The sequence below is a fragment of the Haemaphysalis longicornis genome, unplaced genomic scaffold (assembly GCF_048455015.1).
Source record: "Haemaphysalis longicornis isolate Haplotype H1 unplaced genomic scaffold, Haemaphysalis longicornis Haplotype H1 scaffold_2, whole genome shotgun sequence".
Lineage (NCBI taxonomy): Eukaryota > Metazoa > Arthropoda > Arachnida > Ixodida > Ixodidae > Haemaphysalis > Haemaphysalis longicornis.
The window spans coordinates 235,697,981-235,716,590 of NW_027526295.1; the positions used below are offsets into that span (position 1 = coordinate 235,697,981).

An 18,610-nucleotide genomic window follows, 5' to 3' on the forward strand; every position below is an offset into this window, starting at 1 on the left:
ATTTTATTGCGGCAAAAAGTAAGTGCAATGCAGTTTGGTGAAAGTACCTATGCAGCAGGGGTGTAAGCAACTACTGGGCTCCTCTGAACGCTTCTCTGGGAGGGATTAGTTGTGGGATGCTTTTTCAATAAATTAACCACAAGCTCCATTCACAACACCCTCGTGTGCTTGATATTTAAGCAGGACTATCACCTGTGCTTCTTTCATTTGTTACCACAAGCAAAAAAATGAAGGATGCTAGATAGCGAATCTGTAAGCAACTTTTATGACCATCGGGACGGTTTAAGTCCACGATTGTAGTCGGTTTGCTTGTTCGTTTGTAGCCGGTTTGCTTGTTCGTTGCTGCACTGACATTTGCTTCATCTTTGTTGGTATAAGTGTTAGCTTCCTTCATTTTTGTAAGTTAAAATCATTGGTCATTAAACGTTGTGTGTGCGTTAGCACGTTTCAGCACTCACAATAGAACCGAGCATCGGCTCTTGTTACCGATGGACGTTCCCGCATCTGACGAGTGGCAGCCGCTGGACATTGCCGGTATCGCTCACGCACCTTCGCCCGGCTGCGGGGAACGGATTTGGTGTATTACGCCCACCGGCGTCTCTTGGCAGCATTCTCTAGGGCCACGTGGTCCATGTTGGCTCTCTGGACACATTTGCGTTCTCGATCCCCAGCGTGATGAGCCTTGAAGTGAGCGGCCTCCTCATTGGGCATGTGAACGACCCGTGGGTGACCCATCCCTGCGTCTGAGCCGGTGCACTTCTAAGACGCATGCGAATGACGAACGCACAGTCCTATGTCATGAGCGGAGTCATCAAGTGACGCGAGCAGTGTGATTGCGATAGTAAATGTGTTACCACAATTACGCTGTAGTTTTTCTTTTGGCCAATCTTGGCCAATCCAACGCCGCCTGTATAAACACTGCCTGACACGTCGCCCGCTTTCCAATGGGAACGATAGGGACGCTTACCGTTCAGCCATCCCTCCGCTGTGTGGCTACATGCTGGTGGACGTCCCGCCTTAAGTCACTGCTCGCGAGTCGCGAACGCTGCTCCCACTTTTACGATGCGTGTCTGTCAGCTTGCCTGTTGAGTTTCAAGAGCAGTTTCGTTTCCCTTTTAGTCACGACGGGGCGTTTGTTCTGGGGCCACTGGTGATCTCGCCCAACGTGTTCCTCTCTTCATACCTGTTGCGCTTTTCGAAAGATGACTGACAGAGCTCTCTGCTTTCTTGAACGGCTTCATATTTTTGCAGCTTGACACTGTTTGCTTTGCGATAAAGTGGTTTTCTTCTGCGGTACGGGTAGTAGTAGTAATACAGTCGAGTTCACTTATAACAATATTGAGGTGCCATGAAAATATCATTGTTATAACCGAATATTGTTATAATCGGGTTATGCCGAAAATAACAAAGAAAACGTGACAAACAAGAGCATTTAATGAGGGGAACATGATAAACAAGAGCACTTAATGAGGGGGAAGTTGCTGAAACTTTTCACTTTTTAGCAGGTAGAAAACCGTAAGCAGTCAGCTTCGACTGCTTACTGGCCATCTTATTGACATCTTTTTGCAAAGCGTCCAACTGCTGCGCGTGGCCGAGCGGAAGGTTTTTAGCAAACACAAAATCGCGCAGGGAGTCGATCATTTGCAACGCTTCCTGTTGCGACACAACCTGCATGGGTTCCGGTTCCTCCTCGTCGTCACATCGTCCTCGTCATCAGAATGGACTGCCCCACTGCCCGTAGAGGCGCCCATCCGGTCCTCCTCCCCCTCCTCCGCGTCGCCGCGGCAGGCGAAAGCAGCGGTGGCATGCGAGCCTCTTCGGCGCGCACTCGCCGCGTGCGAGGCCAAGTGCGCTATCGCCTGGCCGCCGCGCGTATGCTCTCATGCCCTTTTGCGTAATAGGCGGGGTTGGGGTGGCATTGTCGCAGCGTTTTTGCATTTTTGTTTCATTCAGGGTTGGTTCCAGTGCCCACATTTAATTGTTATAACCGATATTGCATCATGACAGCATTGTTATAAGCGGTTTATTTTGCCATAGAATACAATGAAAAGCTGACGGTGCCGCGGCTGTCCATTGTTATATCCGATATATTGTTAAAACTGGTATTGTTATAAGTGGACTCGACTGTAGCACTTTTAATAAGGAACAGGAGCAGTGGCGTAGCTAAAAATATTTTTCTGGGCGTGTTATACACCGGCGAAAAACAAGACGAAAAAGAAAGAGAGTCTGCAAGCAAACATGTCACTTTTCTTTTGTTTTTACACATTAACATACCTATGAGGAGTGCGAACAGCGAGGACAAAACAAGGCCGAAATGCAGAGGGGTCAGAGGGGGGAATTCACCACTCAGAAAATGTCGGGGCCCGTGATCCAAGTAGGTAAGCGCGCAAAGCCGGCATCAGCCTGCAACAGCACAAGTGGTTTTGCGTGCGCCGTGGCGCCGGCGGTTTTATCAGCAGCAGACCAATACGATAGCCATGGTGAAAAACAAGAAGTTGTAGGAGCGTTGCCTGGGGAACGCTACACAAACTGTCAATTATTTTGCTAGAAGCAGCGCTGGCTGGCGGTCATGAAAGCACGCAGGAAGGCTACAGAGCGGGAAAGGGTAGGAGAGGCAACAAGAGAGTGGCTGTTTGGCCATTTTTCGCTCACGCGTTAGGCAATGTTTATACACGCGGCGTTGGCCAATCTCTGAAGTGGGTATGTTTGGCATGACAAATGTGCGCCGGGGTTTTAACTGTTCTGCGGTCGCCGCAAGTCACGAGCTCACGTGCGCATGCTCACTGGCGCTCTTCTTAGTTTTGTGAACTGCCCGGCGGTCGCCGCGAGATCCCCACTTATGTACGCGTGCTCGGCAATTTTTTGGTATTTTTAACTGCAGACATAAAAAATTAGGATTAGCTAAAGAGCTTCACTCTTAATGAAATTTTAAAATTATAGGGTTTTGCACGTCAAAGCTACACCTGAACTATGAGGCGGGCCTTTGACAACCTGGGGCTCATAAACATGGGCTGAAATCTCGACACAAGGGTGGTTTTTCTTTTTTTTTTTTGCATCTGAAAAGTGGCCGCTGTGGCGAGAAATCCCACAAGCAAACGAAGGGTCAGTTTTTCTGTCTCAGTTTTGCTGTGTCCGCATTTTGCCTTTTGTCCTCACATCTGCAGCCCACCTTGCTCTTAATTGCTCCTTTGTAGTCTGAAAAACTGATTCCTGCCACCAGGTTGGTGACGAGTGCCTGGTGGCTCCACTGGCACTGTTCCGGCCAGACATGCTGGGCGTGACGGGACCCAAGCAGTCCAGGGGACACCCGAGAAACCCCGGGGACCCCAACGATCCCCTGGATGAGCACTTTCTCCTGCAGACACAGGTGCCGTATCTACTGTCTTTGAAGCAGGGTGGTTAAGCAGGGCTGACCTACTGCTCCCATTGTCTTGTTGTTGGTTGCTGTGGAAGACAGGTCGAAGTAGAGAAGGATTTTCACATGCTAAACAGGGGTCTGTGCGGGATTTTCTTTTGGGGAGGGGGGGAGGGGCTGACTCAAAGAAAGAAGGGTAGGAGGAACATCAGAGGAAAAGAAAGAGCATAATAGGGAAACGAAAAGTAAATAAAGAAAACAAAAAATGAAATAAAAAATATTGGGATGCGGTATGCATACTCTGCATAACCGTCCCACTGTTTTCTTTCTTCATTTTAGTTTTTCTTTAGGGGCACTGTAAATTGGCTGACCAAAGTCAGAGCAGTCATAAAGCCGTTTCATCTTGTTGCATCTCTTTTGACAGAGAAATTATTATCAGCAGCGATAGAACAAAGTCACTGCCCTCATCTTGCCCGCCCCAACCTCTAAACTGTGTAAGCCAGTGATTCAAAATTTCTTTTACGTGCCAGGTACAAAATCTGTATCAAATGGTCGTTGATCCCCATTAAAGGGGTCCTGAAATGCCTTCCGCCGATGCATGGATGTACATGTAACCAAATAAAGCAATGTATTAACAATCTCCTCCTGCAAGAATTTTGTTAAAGCGATGAGTATTAGCTGAGAAATCGTAAATCAAAAACCGCGAATTATCGTCGCGCCGTATTTCCTCCTCCTTTCAACTGTTTCTTCGCTGTTGGCCTCCCCTCCCATGATGCTCCGCTCCTCAGCGGTGACGTACTTCCGCTATTGCGCTCCCACAGACTGCCGTCTGCTACGGGCCAGCTCTTTCGGCTTTTTCATCTCTGTAGACACCATGGACACAGGCTGGAAAAGCGAACGAATGACCTGGCCGCATGTGTGCGGCCTGGCCTTGCCCTTTCGCGATGTACGTAGCTGCAGGGCTGCAGTTGGTATCGGCGGCGAACTCGCAGCCGCGTGGGGAGAATCGTGCGCTCGTTCCCTTTGGTGCACCGCGCACTGTTTATCCAAAAAGCGCGGTCTCAGGTGTGGCCCCGCTGGTGCCGGGTGTTATTTTGCGGTGGTTGTAATTCCTACTACCGGCGGCATGTGAAAAAAGACATTTTCAACCGACACAGAACCCGTGCACAAAACGCGCCGGATCGGATCGCTTTATCAGCGGCGATGAACGTGAAGGCGAAGAGCAAACCAACGCTGCACTCGATCAGCGAGAACCCGTGTTCTGCACCCATGTGTTGCATTCAACACTGACGGGAAAGCGTTTGTTTGCACTTGTTTGGATAGTCGTAAAATGTCCAAACACTCCGGCACTCCGCTAGCAGATCAGCCGGCGAGACATTTCGGAAAACATTTGACAGATGGCGCCGTATGCATTAGTGTGTCGCTACGCAAAACTGATGAGACGCTCTACTAAAACTCCCATCGCGGTGTCACGTAGCGGGACGCAAAAATTTAGCGTTTAGCGTATGCAAAGGCCACAAACGCTGTACTAAAACTCTATTAGCAGCAAAATAGCGTGCGTATGTGAAACCGCTTGCGTTTACAAAGCTGCACACCGAGCGCGTACGTTTCAAACCTAGTGACATCGTTTAAATACACTGGCAAGCACAGTGTAACGTAGTCAGATATCAACCGTATGCTCAGGCGACAAGCAAGAGCTTGTTTTATGTGGGGCGGAGATTGCGCATAAAGGCCCGTTCGCACTTGCGACGAAAGCGAGTGAGAGCGGCAGGAATTCCGTCGCTTTGTCGCGCGACGATCGTTTTTGTCGAATGGTCGGGACAAATTTTGGTTGCGCGACAGAATTCCCGTCGCTTTCGCTCGCTTTCGTCGCAAGCGGGAATGGAAAGTTCTGCCGCTGCCGTCTGCTACGCAGCTCGGAGGTAACCGCGCGATCTGCTCGGGCCGGATGAACGCGCACACTCCCGCACGGCAGCGCCCCAAGCGGCAGACGGCCGCGTACATCGCTCCCGGCGCCCCCCTGGAGTGCGTAGAGCCCGCCCTCGGCACACTAGCCAGTATATTTCAGGCACTATAATGGAGGAAAGATTTTTTGCTTCCGATGAACCTAGTTCTTTGCCCCTGTGTTTTTAAATACGTGAAGTGGTTAGCACGTCGTCCTCACGCAGCTCTGTATCGTCGTAGCATCGCTGATTGTCCGAACGAAGCTTGCAGCTAAGCCAATGCAGCGACCGAAGCTGTGTGTGTGTGTGTGCATCGCCTCCTGTGTGTTGTGGACGCGTTCGTTTCGCGATGAAATGCGACATTGTACTTCTGCGGGTGGATAGTGCTTCCCATGGTCTGGATTATCTTTCTCGAACGACGTACCACTCAACCTCGCATGGGGTATGTGCAGTGTGCCTTGCTAAAAGCCTTCTCGCTTGCGCGCCAGAGTTGTGACTTGCTGCTCGTCCCCGCAAACCGGGTGTGAGGTGAGTGCCGTATTTACGACGGGCAGGAGGAGGCAACTCATCGTCTGTCAATCGCGGTTCAGACTTGCAACGCATGTTGTGACGTTGCGTTCGTTCGAAACGCATCTCTGGATTGTTTTGAAGTTGAATAAAATGTACGCGTCAAACCCTGGCATTCGGCTCAGGGCGTTCTCTGCGATTGCACCAAAGAAGTGCCACGGGACTTTCTTTATGGTACGTACTCACGTAAGATAAAATCCACGTCGTGTTATGGCCGTGTTGCATGTTAAGCGTTTGTTTACACTTGTTTCGTTTGTCGTAAAATGTCAAAGCACTCCGGCACTCCGCTGGCAGATCAGCCGGCCAGCCGACGCTGAGCAGACGACTCATCTCTTTGCCGGAAGTGCGTGAAAAAGCCGCCCAATAGCAGGATGTCTAGCTCATGACGAACATCTGGGAATCGATGATGTAGACATGTGAAGATGGCGGCGTCCAAAAACACGAAGGAAAGGGTGAGAAAAAAGCGACAAACTTTGCAACAAAAGTGTGAGCTTTCCGCTGCGCGTAAAAGAGTAATACTTGGCACAGGTGACGTTGGCGACCCAATCTAGCGATTGCGCTAGTTCATTTAGTGTGCTCAAAATGCCTTTCAGGGCCCCTTTAAAAGCAAATGGACCTTGCGTATTGCACTATAGCCAAAAATCCGGTCTTGGTACTCTCCTGAACAGTGGGACAGCTTTTCATAAAGATAATGGGCCCTGTGGCATTCAACTTGATCATGTGGAGCACAAGCTTGCTACTTTTGCTTAGCAAGAAGCTCACCCCTTCGACATCGGCGTTTAGTCCTGAAAGAGACCTGGGAGCCCTTGCCAAGCAGGAGCAGTCAGCTTTGTTCCCCATCCATACAAGCTATCTTCCCCCTTTGCCACCTCATCCTGCTTGCAAAAGCTGAAGGTGCCTGTTCCTTCTATGCATGCTGAAGTTGTGTAGCGACTGGTATGATCACCTAAAGGAAGCTTAACTTTAGGGACCAAGTAATAAACTGCGACCGCATGCTTTGGTTAGAGTAGCCACAGTGTCAGCTTTCGCAACACTTGAACAGGACTTGTGCACGAGGACCGTAACGCAGGACTGCAGCTGTTCCCCCCCTAGTTCCCAAGGTGAAATGTCGCCAATGTTGGCCAGTGACACTGGTTTGTGACTGCTTTACGTAATAATTTCTTAGCCGTAGGGCACTAGGTAACAGGCCATCAGAGACTACTTTCTTTGTTTTTTACACCATTCTTCTTTATTTTAGGTTTCAGCTATGTACTGCCTATTTTGTGTGATTGCTATAATGATCTTCATCATCATCAACAGACTACTCAGGCCCACTGCAGGGCAAAGGCCTCTCCCATTGCCTTCCAACTGCTCCCGTCCTCCGCCGCTCGAGTTCACTGTTGGATAAAATCAAAGAAATAGGTGGAAAACGAAATACGGTTAATGGTTTTGAATTGCATTCACATTTCAAGTGAAACATCATCATCACCAGCCTATCTACGCCCACTGCAGGGCAAAGGCCTCTCCCATTAATCTCCAATTACCCCAAGTGAAACATCCAATCAAGTGAAACAGGTGATGGTTTATTCAACTGAAACCACTACTTGTTTACATTCTCTCTCTCTCTCTCTCACCTTGTCCGAGTTTCTCATTTCTGGCCTCTCCCCATTGTGCAGTGGAAGTGTCCTGCCTGTGTGTTTGCAGAGGAGAGCAGCGCGGGACGTGGCTGAGGGCTCCCAGGCGTCAGACGCCACCTCCCAGATGGAGGACAGCCAGCTGGGAGGGCAGGGCGCCCTGGACGAGGACGAGGTGGTGGCTCCAGAGGCCGTCACCCTAGCCACCGCTCCCCGGGATAATGAGCGGGAGCTGCCCTGTGACCAGCTGCTTGGCATTGACCAGGCCATCGTGCAGTGTGTTGACCGGTGTGGTGAGTAGTTGAATGCTGTTCTTCTGCTCGGATGTGTATGTGTCATCATCACCAGCACCATCATAGCCTCCGAATTTTCTTATTTCATCCCTCCACCTAAATAATGGTCTTCCTTTACTTCTAGTACCATCTCTGAATAGCCACTCTGCTGCTTTGATGGCCTACCGGTTGTCAGTTCACAATACATGCCCATCCCAAGTGCTGGTGCTATGATGTCTTTCACCTGACTGTGTTCTCTGATATGGCCGTTTGTTTTCTATCCCTAGGAATCTTCTTCTTCCTAGGATTCACCCCTATAATCCCTCTTTCTATTGCTCGTTCCTTCAGATTGCAGATTCCTTCAAGTGCTACAAACGTTAGGATTAACTGCTACGTTGATTGACTTGTAATAACACCACATTACCACATCACATCACCTTCTCATTTCAAAGAATGAACGCAAACTCACATGCATGCATTAAGATTCTGGTGATGAGCTTAGACAAATCAGTGATGTCGAGGAAACACTTTTGCTTTCTTGCAACAGACAGACTGCAAAAAATTGGTGCCCTTCCATTCTGTGAAGGTGGATGACCTGCAAAGCTGGACACAGTCGACAGAGTGCACGAAACAAACCACGTTTGTTTGTAATTTTTGATTGAGCACACTTGCTAGCCATTTAGCTGAATGAAACTTGGAAGTCTCTAGCTTTATTCTAGCGAACAAGCATGGGGCTGTCTGTTTCCCTCCCGCGTCGAAGGCATCTTACTGCCTGTGTCACACACAACCCAATCCATTCAACCAGTGAAGACACCAGACAGGTCACATTCGGCTTTTTGACATCGACGTGTGAGCCTCCCGCCAGCACAACAAACATGTCGTCAGTGAGGGGATGCAACCTATAGCTTCGCGTGCCCGCCCCTCCTTCCTCCGCACATGCACGCATAAACCGGCAACCGCTTATGTGCGCGTGATTAGACGTGAAACACACCGGCAAATAACAGTTTTGAAAGGGTGGCTGGCAAAAATGAACTCCGGAGTGTTGCCGAGTAAAGCGGCTTCACCGGAATGAAAACAGGGGGGGGGGGTCCTTGCACATTTTTAGAGATTGTCTGGACAGGAGTTTGCTTTTTGTCTAAAAATTGCTAGACATTTCTTTTTTGTTGAGATCATAAATGAGCCTTTTATGGTGATTTGATGAGAGTGGAATAAGTTCAAATAATTTTATTTTGTTATTTTAGGTGTTGTCTTCTGGTGTGTTTTGTGGACTGTGAAGAAAGGCTTTAATGGGATCACATCTTGGATCACAGTTGAGATACATTTCTGGCAACTCTCATAACAGCTGCCTTGTTGAATGGTTGCAGTACCTCTGGGCCCTGCCTTGAAACGCTACAGTCTACGCCCGTTACAACGGACCCTCTGAATCCGGAAAAAAATGTCCGCTATAGCCGAAGTATGCAGTATCCGATGGTAGGGGGGGGGGGTATGAGCCCTAAAGTGGGTACTTTGACCGATATTGCATATGCATAGTACATACACTTTGTTCTTTCTACACACCTGCAGCACCTCTGCACAGTGTTCCCGCGAGGGCGAAGAATCGCGTAAACACAGTTTCCAAAGCTTAGCCCTGGCACTTGGAAAAGGCCTAGCGCATGCGGTGAAGCCTGTAAAGACGCATGATAAGCTGAGCAAATGAAGCCAGAATATAACTAGGTGCAATTATTAACCAGCTATAAAACATCAGTCGTGGCCATCAGTATTAGCTAGGCTCTTTTAAATCCCTTCATGACGAGGCGGGTTTTCCCGAAACCGTTCGTCAAACAAACCGGATTGCTGCCTGACGTTCCCTCAAGGCAGCTTCCACATTTTTAGCGATTTTAGTCTGGTCATTGAAACAGCTGTAATGAAATAATCTGATGGCGGTCAGCTGTAAAATCGAAAGTTAGACCTGTTGGACTGTGCACGGTTACCGGCAGATTGCACACAATGGATGGGGAACAACCCCCCCCCCCCCCCCCTACTTGACGCATTTCTTACCTTTTTCATCGAACGGAATGGGAATGATGCATGCGTGGGAATAATAAAAGCCGAACTTCACTGAACTCTAGCTTTTATTACATAAAAAAAATGACGAGGGCAGACTCGCCTCCGAGTGCACTGCTTCGAGTATTCGATAGCCCTGTTTTCAATCTCACCGGAGTCGCGTTTATCGGCAGCGGCCTTGTTTTTGACGGTAGAGCGGACTGTCTGCTTAGACAGCCCTGTACTTCTGGCGATGACGGCCTGTTTTTCCCCATGTACAACAGCGTTAATTACACTTAATTTATCCGACAGTGAAATCAGCTACCCTGCCGCTGATGCTGCTGGTCGCACAAAAAAAAAGCCACTGGCACTGGGTTGGCTTGGCTGTGCCAATGACCCGGCTGCCAGCAATGTTGCCAGACATAACAGTTTTCTTGCAAAAATAAACAAAGAAAAAGAACATGGGGTGCCGCCATTGCGGAAGTGCGCTATAAACATTCAGTTGAAACAATTTTCGCCTAAAATTTAGTCTGCTGTAGGCGATAGTCTGCTCTAACCGGGTCTGTTATGAGCGGAGTGGACTCCATTTAAAATGCATGGGGACCAGACAAACCAACAGAAATGGTCTGTTGTAACTGAAAGTCCATTGTTGCCGGATCCGCTGTAACGAGCGTAGACTGTATATATATTTGTATATGACTGCTTGTTATACCCACAACACAAAGTTAAGTTAGAGTGCACCGGTCATCACAGAAATGAACATGGCATGTGCATCTTTAGGCAAATCGGTCACTAAATTGGACCAGAATATTATGAAGTGAAGTTTCATGCATACCGCATGCTTTTTCCCTGCTCTGCTCATTCCAAGGTGGCTTCGTGCCAAATCTTGTCAGTAAACATCCATGAAGTTGATCATTTCCTGTGAACCAGAGTATTGATGTAATACAGTTGTTGTGCACAAGTCTGTCTGATTGATTTAGTTCCACTGGCACATATTTAAGTTTGTAGAACAAGGAAGCCTTGATAAACAAGAAAATGCTGGAAAAAACTTTATGCTGCTGTGTTATGCCTTGTTTCCAATTCTGTTTCCAGCTCTGGGATTCTTTGATTCACCTGTTTATCTGCACTGCAAGTTAAGAAACACAAAGCATATCAGCAGGGTAAATGTGCAGATTTATGTGAGAGGCTTCATTTGTGTTACACATTTTAAATTATGTTACATTACATTACGTTTTCATACATGCTTTCGCTTATGTCACATATTGGGTCATGCTTTACTCACTTTCTCGGCCCTGCTAATGCAGTTCTACTGGCAGCCATGTGGGAATGCCAGTGTCTAGAAGCTCTCTGCTACGAAGCTACCTACGTGCCCATTGTGTGTGATGCACGCAACCCCTTGCCTCTGCCCCTGCCACCCCACCAGACGGGGAAGAGCTGAAGCGCAAGATGTTCAGCTGCGTGCTGGTGGTGGGAGGTGGCTGTATGTTCCCGGGCATCCACACGTGGCTGCAGAACCGGCTGTCCGTCCAGATACCCATCATGTACCGGGCCGAGCAGATGGAGATCATCACCAGGCCCAGGGCAAGGGACAAGCTCCTCCTCCTCCTCCTCCTCTTCCTACTCTTCTCTCTTGCCCAGCTCCGTCCGAGTGGACGTGTCTGAATGCACCGTCCCATTTGGTCACTGCTTGTTACTGCTGCAAAGAAAACTGAGGCTCTAAACAGAGCCACATCAATCACAGAGCAAACCTCATTCTCGTAAAAAGATCATGGTTTTGTTGACAAGTAATTGGCAATGTTCGCGACCACAGGCGGTGCTGCGTAGCGCATCTCCGTCACATCGGCTTAGGGATTCCCGCATTTGTCCTCTGCTTCACTTGGGCTCGCTCTCCCTGCTATTTCTTTGTACTCGGTTGACTTTTGATACTTGTCCGTGCCAGATTTTGCATGTGCACAACTTTTTATCATAAAAAACAGCTTAAAATCGCTCAAGGCGTGATTTAAAGTACGGTTTCAGTTTAAAGTAAAATACCGCTCCGGAAGAAACATTGCCAGCGTCGCTCAATTCTTTGCGAAGGTGGTCCTGTGCCAAGCGCGATGAGTCGGAGCTAGGCCTCAGTTTATGTATTCAGCATTCTTCCGAACAAGTAGGACAGCCAGCTGCTAATAACCGACAACAGCGAAAAGCAAGACGAAACAAAGAGGAGCTATAGCTAGTTGGTTTTCATCAGGTGCGCCGCCATAACATGTTTCCGCCATATCACACGCACGCACGCACGCGGGGATATGTACATGCACGCATGCCAGTCACGCGTACGGTAAAAATAAAGCAACACTACGTTTGTTCAGACCTGGAGGGATATATATATAGTACATTTCCCACATCCATTTCTTCCCAGTATTCAGATATGGGTTATATAGTAAAACTGCGCTCAAGAACGGGAGGATAAAACTTTATTTAACAGTAAAATCGAGCTGATTAGTGGGCAGGGTCCTCAGTCCAGGACAAGAGGGCAAGAGTAAGTTTCCTAAATTCATGGAACATCATCCTGATTAGGCTAGGATTTATTCTTTACACCTGAACGGATCGACAACAATAAAGAGCTGCTTGGACATATTCATCAGTTTTCATTCTTATTATACTGGAAACCGGCACGTATACTATCTATTGCATTCGTTAGCGAGTATAGTATAGTAAGGGAGTGTAATGCCATACAGCCTGAAAAAAACATCCTCCCCAATTATGGGAGCCTCCCAAACGTACCAAAACCCCCTAATAAGACGTTTTTGATGATGCAGAAACATTAATGCGTTGGGCACAGAAAAAAAAAAAAACATCCATCTGATACAAGTCAACAACAACGAAAGAAATAGAAGACAGCCGTTTTATTTCTTGCTGCGCAATGCACATGTAGGGGCCCACTGCTTGGTGCGTAGTATAGATGGTTGAGCCTTCATGAGAGCATCTGGAAAATACTTTGGGGAAGCCTATGCATTTTGAATACTTATCAAGGAGCTGTCAGAACTGAACCTCGCAAATACTCTAGAAAGGATGAGTTACACATGATCTTCCGACTGACACTCTGAAGAAAGTTGTTCTCTCTCTCCTTGTGTGTTGCAAACGCGCGCAGGATACAGCTTGAAATTATTCAGAGGTGTCAGAAGCTGGCAAAATAACTGAATTACTGGAAATACACTTTTTAGTGCACCAAAGCGTGAAAGCGGGTGATTTCTAGCAGCGGCACTGCTGCCCCTCACAAGCGGAGTGTAGCAGACGACAGTGGCATGAGTCTGTAAAAGCTGATGTCTGAAGCCAGGAAGCGCCACTCAAACATCTCACCGCGAATGATCCGATGCACTGCAGGGCGCACTTCACAACTGCTGTTGCATCTGGCCATGTCAGTGTAAAATTTTAGTATTTAAGATAGGAGTATGCAGCACGGGCATAAAGTTTCATATATGTACAATAACGGTGCTAGGGGAATGGCGCCTTCAAATGCACTTCTCTCATAAAAATGCATCTAAATTGGCTGAGAAAGCTCAGAGCATTGCCTGTGCATTCTAGGTGTTAATCTGGCAAGGGGTTTAGACAGTGTTTACACTCACTTTGGTGTCTCTTTAAAAGACCTGCTTCGGAAACTTCGAGCATTCTGTGGAATGTTTCTCACAGGCTTCTGCTGGGGTATTGTATAGTCTGTGTGAGTGTGGCCTCATTTTGTAGGGGGTTCATGGGGCTCAAAACCAGCCCACCAAATGTCTATCTGGGATTGGTTAATGCTGTGAAGCCACAGTAAGTTTCACTTTGAATACATTGTTGCTTTTTGTATTCATACCAGGGGTGTGCGAATATTCGAATATTTGAATACAAATCAAGTAGTACTTCTGTGAATAGTTCAGTTCGCGAAAGGAATATCTACTATTTGATTTTTCAAATAGTTGAGTAGGTTTTTTTTGATGTGCCCGGCTCTACAAAGGTGAGGGACGTCAGTGCATGCTAACGCACTGCTGCTGCACCGTCTGCTTATGTTTCGTCTACTTGGCGAGTTTCATCCAAATCGTGCTTTCGATGAGCATGCCTTGTAGCGTTCGTAAATTTGATTGCGCAGTTTGAGTTTGCGTCAATAAAATCTTTCCTTCATGCCGCCAGCTCTGGCTGCCATTTTAAATTCTTTGACCGGAATTTCACACGTTAGGGCCCCTTCTGCCAAAGCAGTTGCCACCACTTTTGTTGTGTTTTTGACGTTTTCATTAATTTAAAAACAAAAGAGGCTGTGATTGTTTTGCATACAGTTGGTGTATGCTTATTGCATCTTTTTTTGTTTGTTTGCGTTCTAGTCCGCAGGAGACAAATTGGCACGATAATTTTTTACTAACCCTTTGTTGAACCGATGAGTGGTCAGTGCAAGCCATCTGCCCGTCACTTATCCTCGATGTTCACCACGGACTTCCGAAGGATTGCATCATTGTGTTCCCTGATCGTCGCAGTGTAGCAAGCTGCCCTTACACAGTGTAGCGCAGCATGATGCATGGCAACTGTATTGCGAGCTCTGCTTCTGAAACATATCGTTCACGTTTCACCATGGCCATGTGCTTTCTATGAAGTGCCCTATTGTGGTCTGTGATTGCTGTGTTTTGGCATCTTATAGCTCATCTCTGCAGAGTGCTCGTTTCAGAGTTATGGGGTTCTGACTTGTTGCTGCCTATGGTAACAGTACAGCAACTGCGTATTTACTCGCGTAATGAACCCACTTTTTTCCCAAAAATTCGGCATGAATTTGGGGGGAGGGTTCATTATGCGGGAAAAAAATTGCAACAGCTTTAAAGGTTGAAATTTCATACAATAAAGTTGCTAAGAGAAGCACTGTCAGAGCCTTGCCATTTTCGTAAAAACACGTAATCAAATTTCTTTTTTATTCGCAACATGCTAGTGGGTCCCTACTCGCCATGGAGCTGTCCTCCTTACTAAAGTCGCTTGCCGCCTCACATTCGTTGCCGGCCCACAGCGCACCGTCTTGCGTGCCATCAAGGCACTCCAAAACTTCTTTCCCGACACCGGGAAACTTCTCTTCTTTGGACCCACGAAACACACGGCGATCTCTGTTCCCCGCCCAAAAACCTCGTTTTCGCCTGTAGCGTACACGAAATGCCGCTGAGCCGCGCGGTTTCCATGTGCATCAACGCATGGTCCACCACCTTCAGTTTAAATCCGGCTGTGTAGCTCACATACTGGGCCATCGTATGGCACGCACTAGGAGCACGAAAAAAGGTCGGAACACAGCTGAACAACAAAACCACGAGCGTAATGGCGAAGTCACGGAACTTCAAGAGCAAAAGAGTGCGGAGTACGTTTAGTGCTTTGTTTGCACGCCGACAGAACCAGCCATAGCAACAAAGAGCAAGGAAGGGGTGCGGAGTACGTTTCGTGCTTTGTTCGCACAGAGAAATGTTTTTACAGCGTAAGAAGGTTTGTTTTGCGTTCAGCAGGTGGCGCTCTGCAAGCGCGCAATTTTTAAATTGTAAGCCTCGGCATTTGCGCTCATATCTCTGGCTACTGTTGAGATTTCTTTTTGTTGCAATGCGTTTTTAGCATTTCTGCGCGTACTGTAGCGTGATATCAAAATACTGTGATGGTCTAAGGGATCAGCAACCATGCTGAGATAAAAACATATTCTAACTGCGTATTTTATTCAAAGGGACAAAAAAGTAAATTCTCAAGAAGACAAGTGGGGGGAGGGTTCATTACACGAGTGGGTTCATTACGCGAGTAAATACGGTATAGTGCAAGTTGTTCTTTAATGCGTATCGAGCCCGCTCCGGAACCGCCTCATAGTGGTTTGGTGACTGGACTGCTGCAAATGAGAGCTAAAGAGTGTGTTGTTCGGGTTGTAAAAGGAACGTCATGACTCCTGAGCGTGTGAAGTATCTTCTGTTTTTGCACAGAAACGTGCACAAAATAGAGGCCTGTAAAATAAATTGATATTCGATATTCTATTCGATATTCGGCTTTGTTTTCTAATTCACTTCGATATTTGATTCAAAAGCTACTACAGTCGAACACGGATATATCGAACTCCAAGGGGTTCGCGAAATAGTTCGATATATGAAAAATTCGATATACAAATATGGGATCTGAGACCTCACCTGTGGTGGACGACCCCTTACCGATCGGCGCATTCAAGAATGACAACTAAGTCCGCACTAACGACGTAACAGGATGCTTTATTTGCGTGAAAAGAAATTGCTGATCTTGGCCTGCTTCTTCGTCCTGTATATGTAATTAAAGACGCTGGTCTCGATCTTCTCGAGGATATCCAGGTCCGACAGCCCAGTTCCTTCCATGTCGCTGCAACTACGTCGAATGAAGCTGAACGCAGCCGCCAGTTCACCGGTGCAGTACGATCGTGTAGCCACATCCCTCGTCCAGATGATCTTCGTCACTCGAGCTATCAGCCTGGGTTCCTGCAACCGCAGCTACGATATCCTCGTCACCGGCGCTCGGAACAGCCTAAACATTCCTGTCAGCGTTCACGAAGTTGCCGGCAGACACTCCGGCTGGAACAGCAGCCGGGAAAAGGGACGACAACTCGCGAAACGTGTCGTCCATGCCCTCTTCGTCGTCGTCGCCGTCTTCGCAAGCTTCCAAAAATTCAGCCGTCCCGAAGCCTGCCTTCTGGAAGCAGTTGGCCACGCTCTGATTTACGCTGTTCCAGGCACCCGTCATCATGTGTATGGCCCCCAGCTGGTCAACTTTAAGCTCGGTGCCCACGCGGAGGTTCATCAAAGCCTATCGAGGAGTCGCCTCCTGTACCCAACCTTGAACGACTTAGTCGAGCGGTCGAGCGGCTGCAGCCTGGCTGTTGTGTTCGGAGGCAGAAACTTGAGCTCGATGTTGTCGAGCTCGCAGGTGGTTTGGTTGGCCGAGCAGTCATCCATGAGAAAGTAAGCGTGACGCTCCGAGGCCCCGGCTTCTGTCCATGTCGGGTTTCCCCGAAGGCACTAAGCGACCGCGGAAATCGGGGGTGCAGCGACCGCCGAAGAGCACCTTCCAGCTCGCGCGGCGTTCGATATACCCAATGTCGGGAAAAATACCGTTCGATATAAACGTACGAATTCCTATACTTTTACACAGAATTTTCAAGGGGATAATTCATGAGTTCGATATAAACAATAATTCGATATACCCGTGTTCGATATATCCGTGTTCGACTGTATTTCGGTAATCCCACACCCCTGTAAAATACACTTCACCATTGTTTTTATAACAACGGTTGCAGAAGACCATAATAAGGTCGGTCTATGAGTATGGTCTCAAGTTTAATAGAGAGAACTTAATGCAATGCATCATGCTTGTTCATCTGTTTAGTCCCATTAAAAAGCATCTACATGATCCTAAAGATCATACTAATTTTTATATCACATAAATGCAATCTAAGGGGAAAAAAGTTAACGTTAAAAGTACCAAAAAGGACTCTGAAAATTATAGCTGTCTTCTTTTTCTCTCCTATTTATATATTTTTTCAGCCCAGCCATAGTTTAAACCAGTACAAAACAGTACAAGACAGAATCCTAATTCAGCTAAAGCAATTTTATCTATTTCATTTTGTTCTTTCATAAATAAATTGTATCTTGCACACGTTACTGCTGAGGGGTTTTGCTCAAGCAGAAAGCTTCATTTCCATTGTATATATTTATTCCAGGACATGGATCCAAGGATCACAACGTGGAAAGGCGCATCTATCATGAGCTGTCTGGACTCGGCCCAAGAGCTGTGGATTCGTCAGGCTGAGTGGCAGCGTTACGGTGTCCGCCTGCTTCGAGAGAGGGCGCCATTTAATTGGTAGCTCCTCCATTGCTGCGCATAAACGTGAGGTGGCCAGTGAAAAGCATGGCCACAGATTGCATCTGAGGGCACTGCCAATACCTGAAGGTCCATCGTCGAAGGATATTATGCAGCCTCCCTGCAAGGAGTGACTTCAGAAGCTTGTGCCATAAAGGTGTCACCAGTATTGGGATGTGCCACACTGATGAGTCCGCCCTCAATGTCATCTCATGAAGTGCAGTGCTTTCATCACAAAAACAAACAGCAAGTGGGGTGTACAGTGCAGGGATTGTCAGTCTTGGGGAACTGAAGGGCGGGATCAACAAGTTTCTTTACCTGCCTTTGCCTGTTGGTTTTGTGTGATTAAAATGGACTCGGACGTGCTTCTTGTAGTGTGTATTGCCTCTGTCAAGAGGGAAGCTAATGGGACGTATAGAACTATTTTATTGTTTTCCCTGTTAAGAGGACATTAAATGTCGAAAGCAATTTGGCCTGTATCAGTAGACTAGAGCGTCATGAATACGAATTTACCACTTGCAGCAGCAGTAGTTGCCTATTAACACAGAAAATGCAAAGATATGAAAACAGGTACTGCTGCTTCATGCATTTTCCCACACAACAATTTGTGGCATCACAAATTTGCGATGCCACAATTTGGGATTTTTTGAGCTCGTCTAAGTGTTTTCCCTAAACACTGAGGTGGCAGCGACAGGTAGATGTAAGGTAGATGTATGTAAGAACTTTTGCTTATCATGTAATTTTTAAATGACACAAACGTCAGTTGCAAACATAAAATAGAATGCCGCAGCCCAGGTGGCAGAACTTGCTTGTTTCGATTTTTTTTAAATGTGCCTTATTTACAACCACAATCGAAAGACACATGCATGTGGGTGAACGCGAGAGTCTACCATACCTACTTACTATATATTTGCTATAGCCAGTGGCAAATCGGAGATTATTAGCGCACTAAGCTTGAAACAAGACAGTTGTCAACTGCATTTAGTATTTGGGTATTTATTT

General features: G+C 47.3%; 1 protein-coding gene across 1 annotated transcript in view; it reads left to right on the forward strand.

The window, feature by feature from the left end:
• Positions 1-17,973, forward strand: part of Arp8 (Actin-related protein 8) — a 37,263-nt gene extending 19,290 nt beyond the window's left edge. The window contains exons 10-13 of the mRNA XM_077699754.1: positions 3,221-3,367; positions 7,549-7,771; positions 11,196-11,353; positions 17,469-17,973. Of these exons, the coding sequence (XP_077555880.1) occupies positions 3,221-3,367; positions 7,549-7,771; positions 11,196-11,353; positions 17,469-17,612 (672 nt within the window). The 3' untranslated portion in view covers positions 17,613-17,973. The remainder of the gene's footprint in view (positions 1-3,220; positions 3,368-7,548; positions 7,772-11,195; positions 11,354-17,468) is intronic.
• The last annotated feature ends 637 nt before the right edge of the window (positions 17,974-18,610 follow it).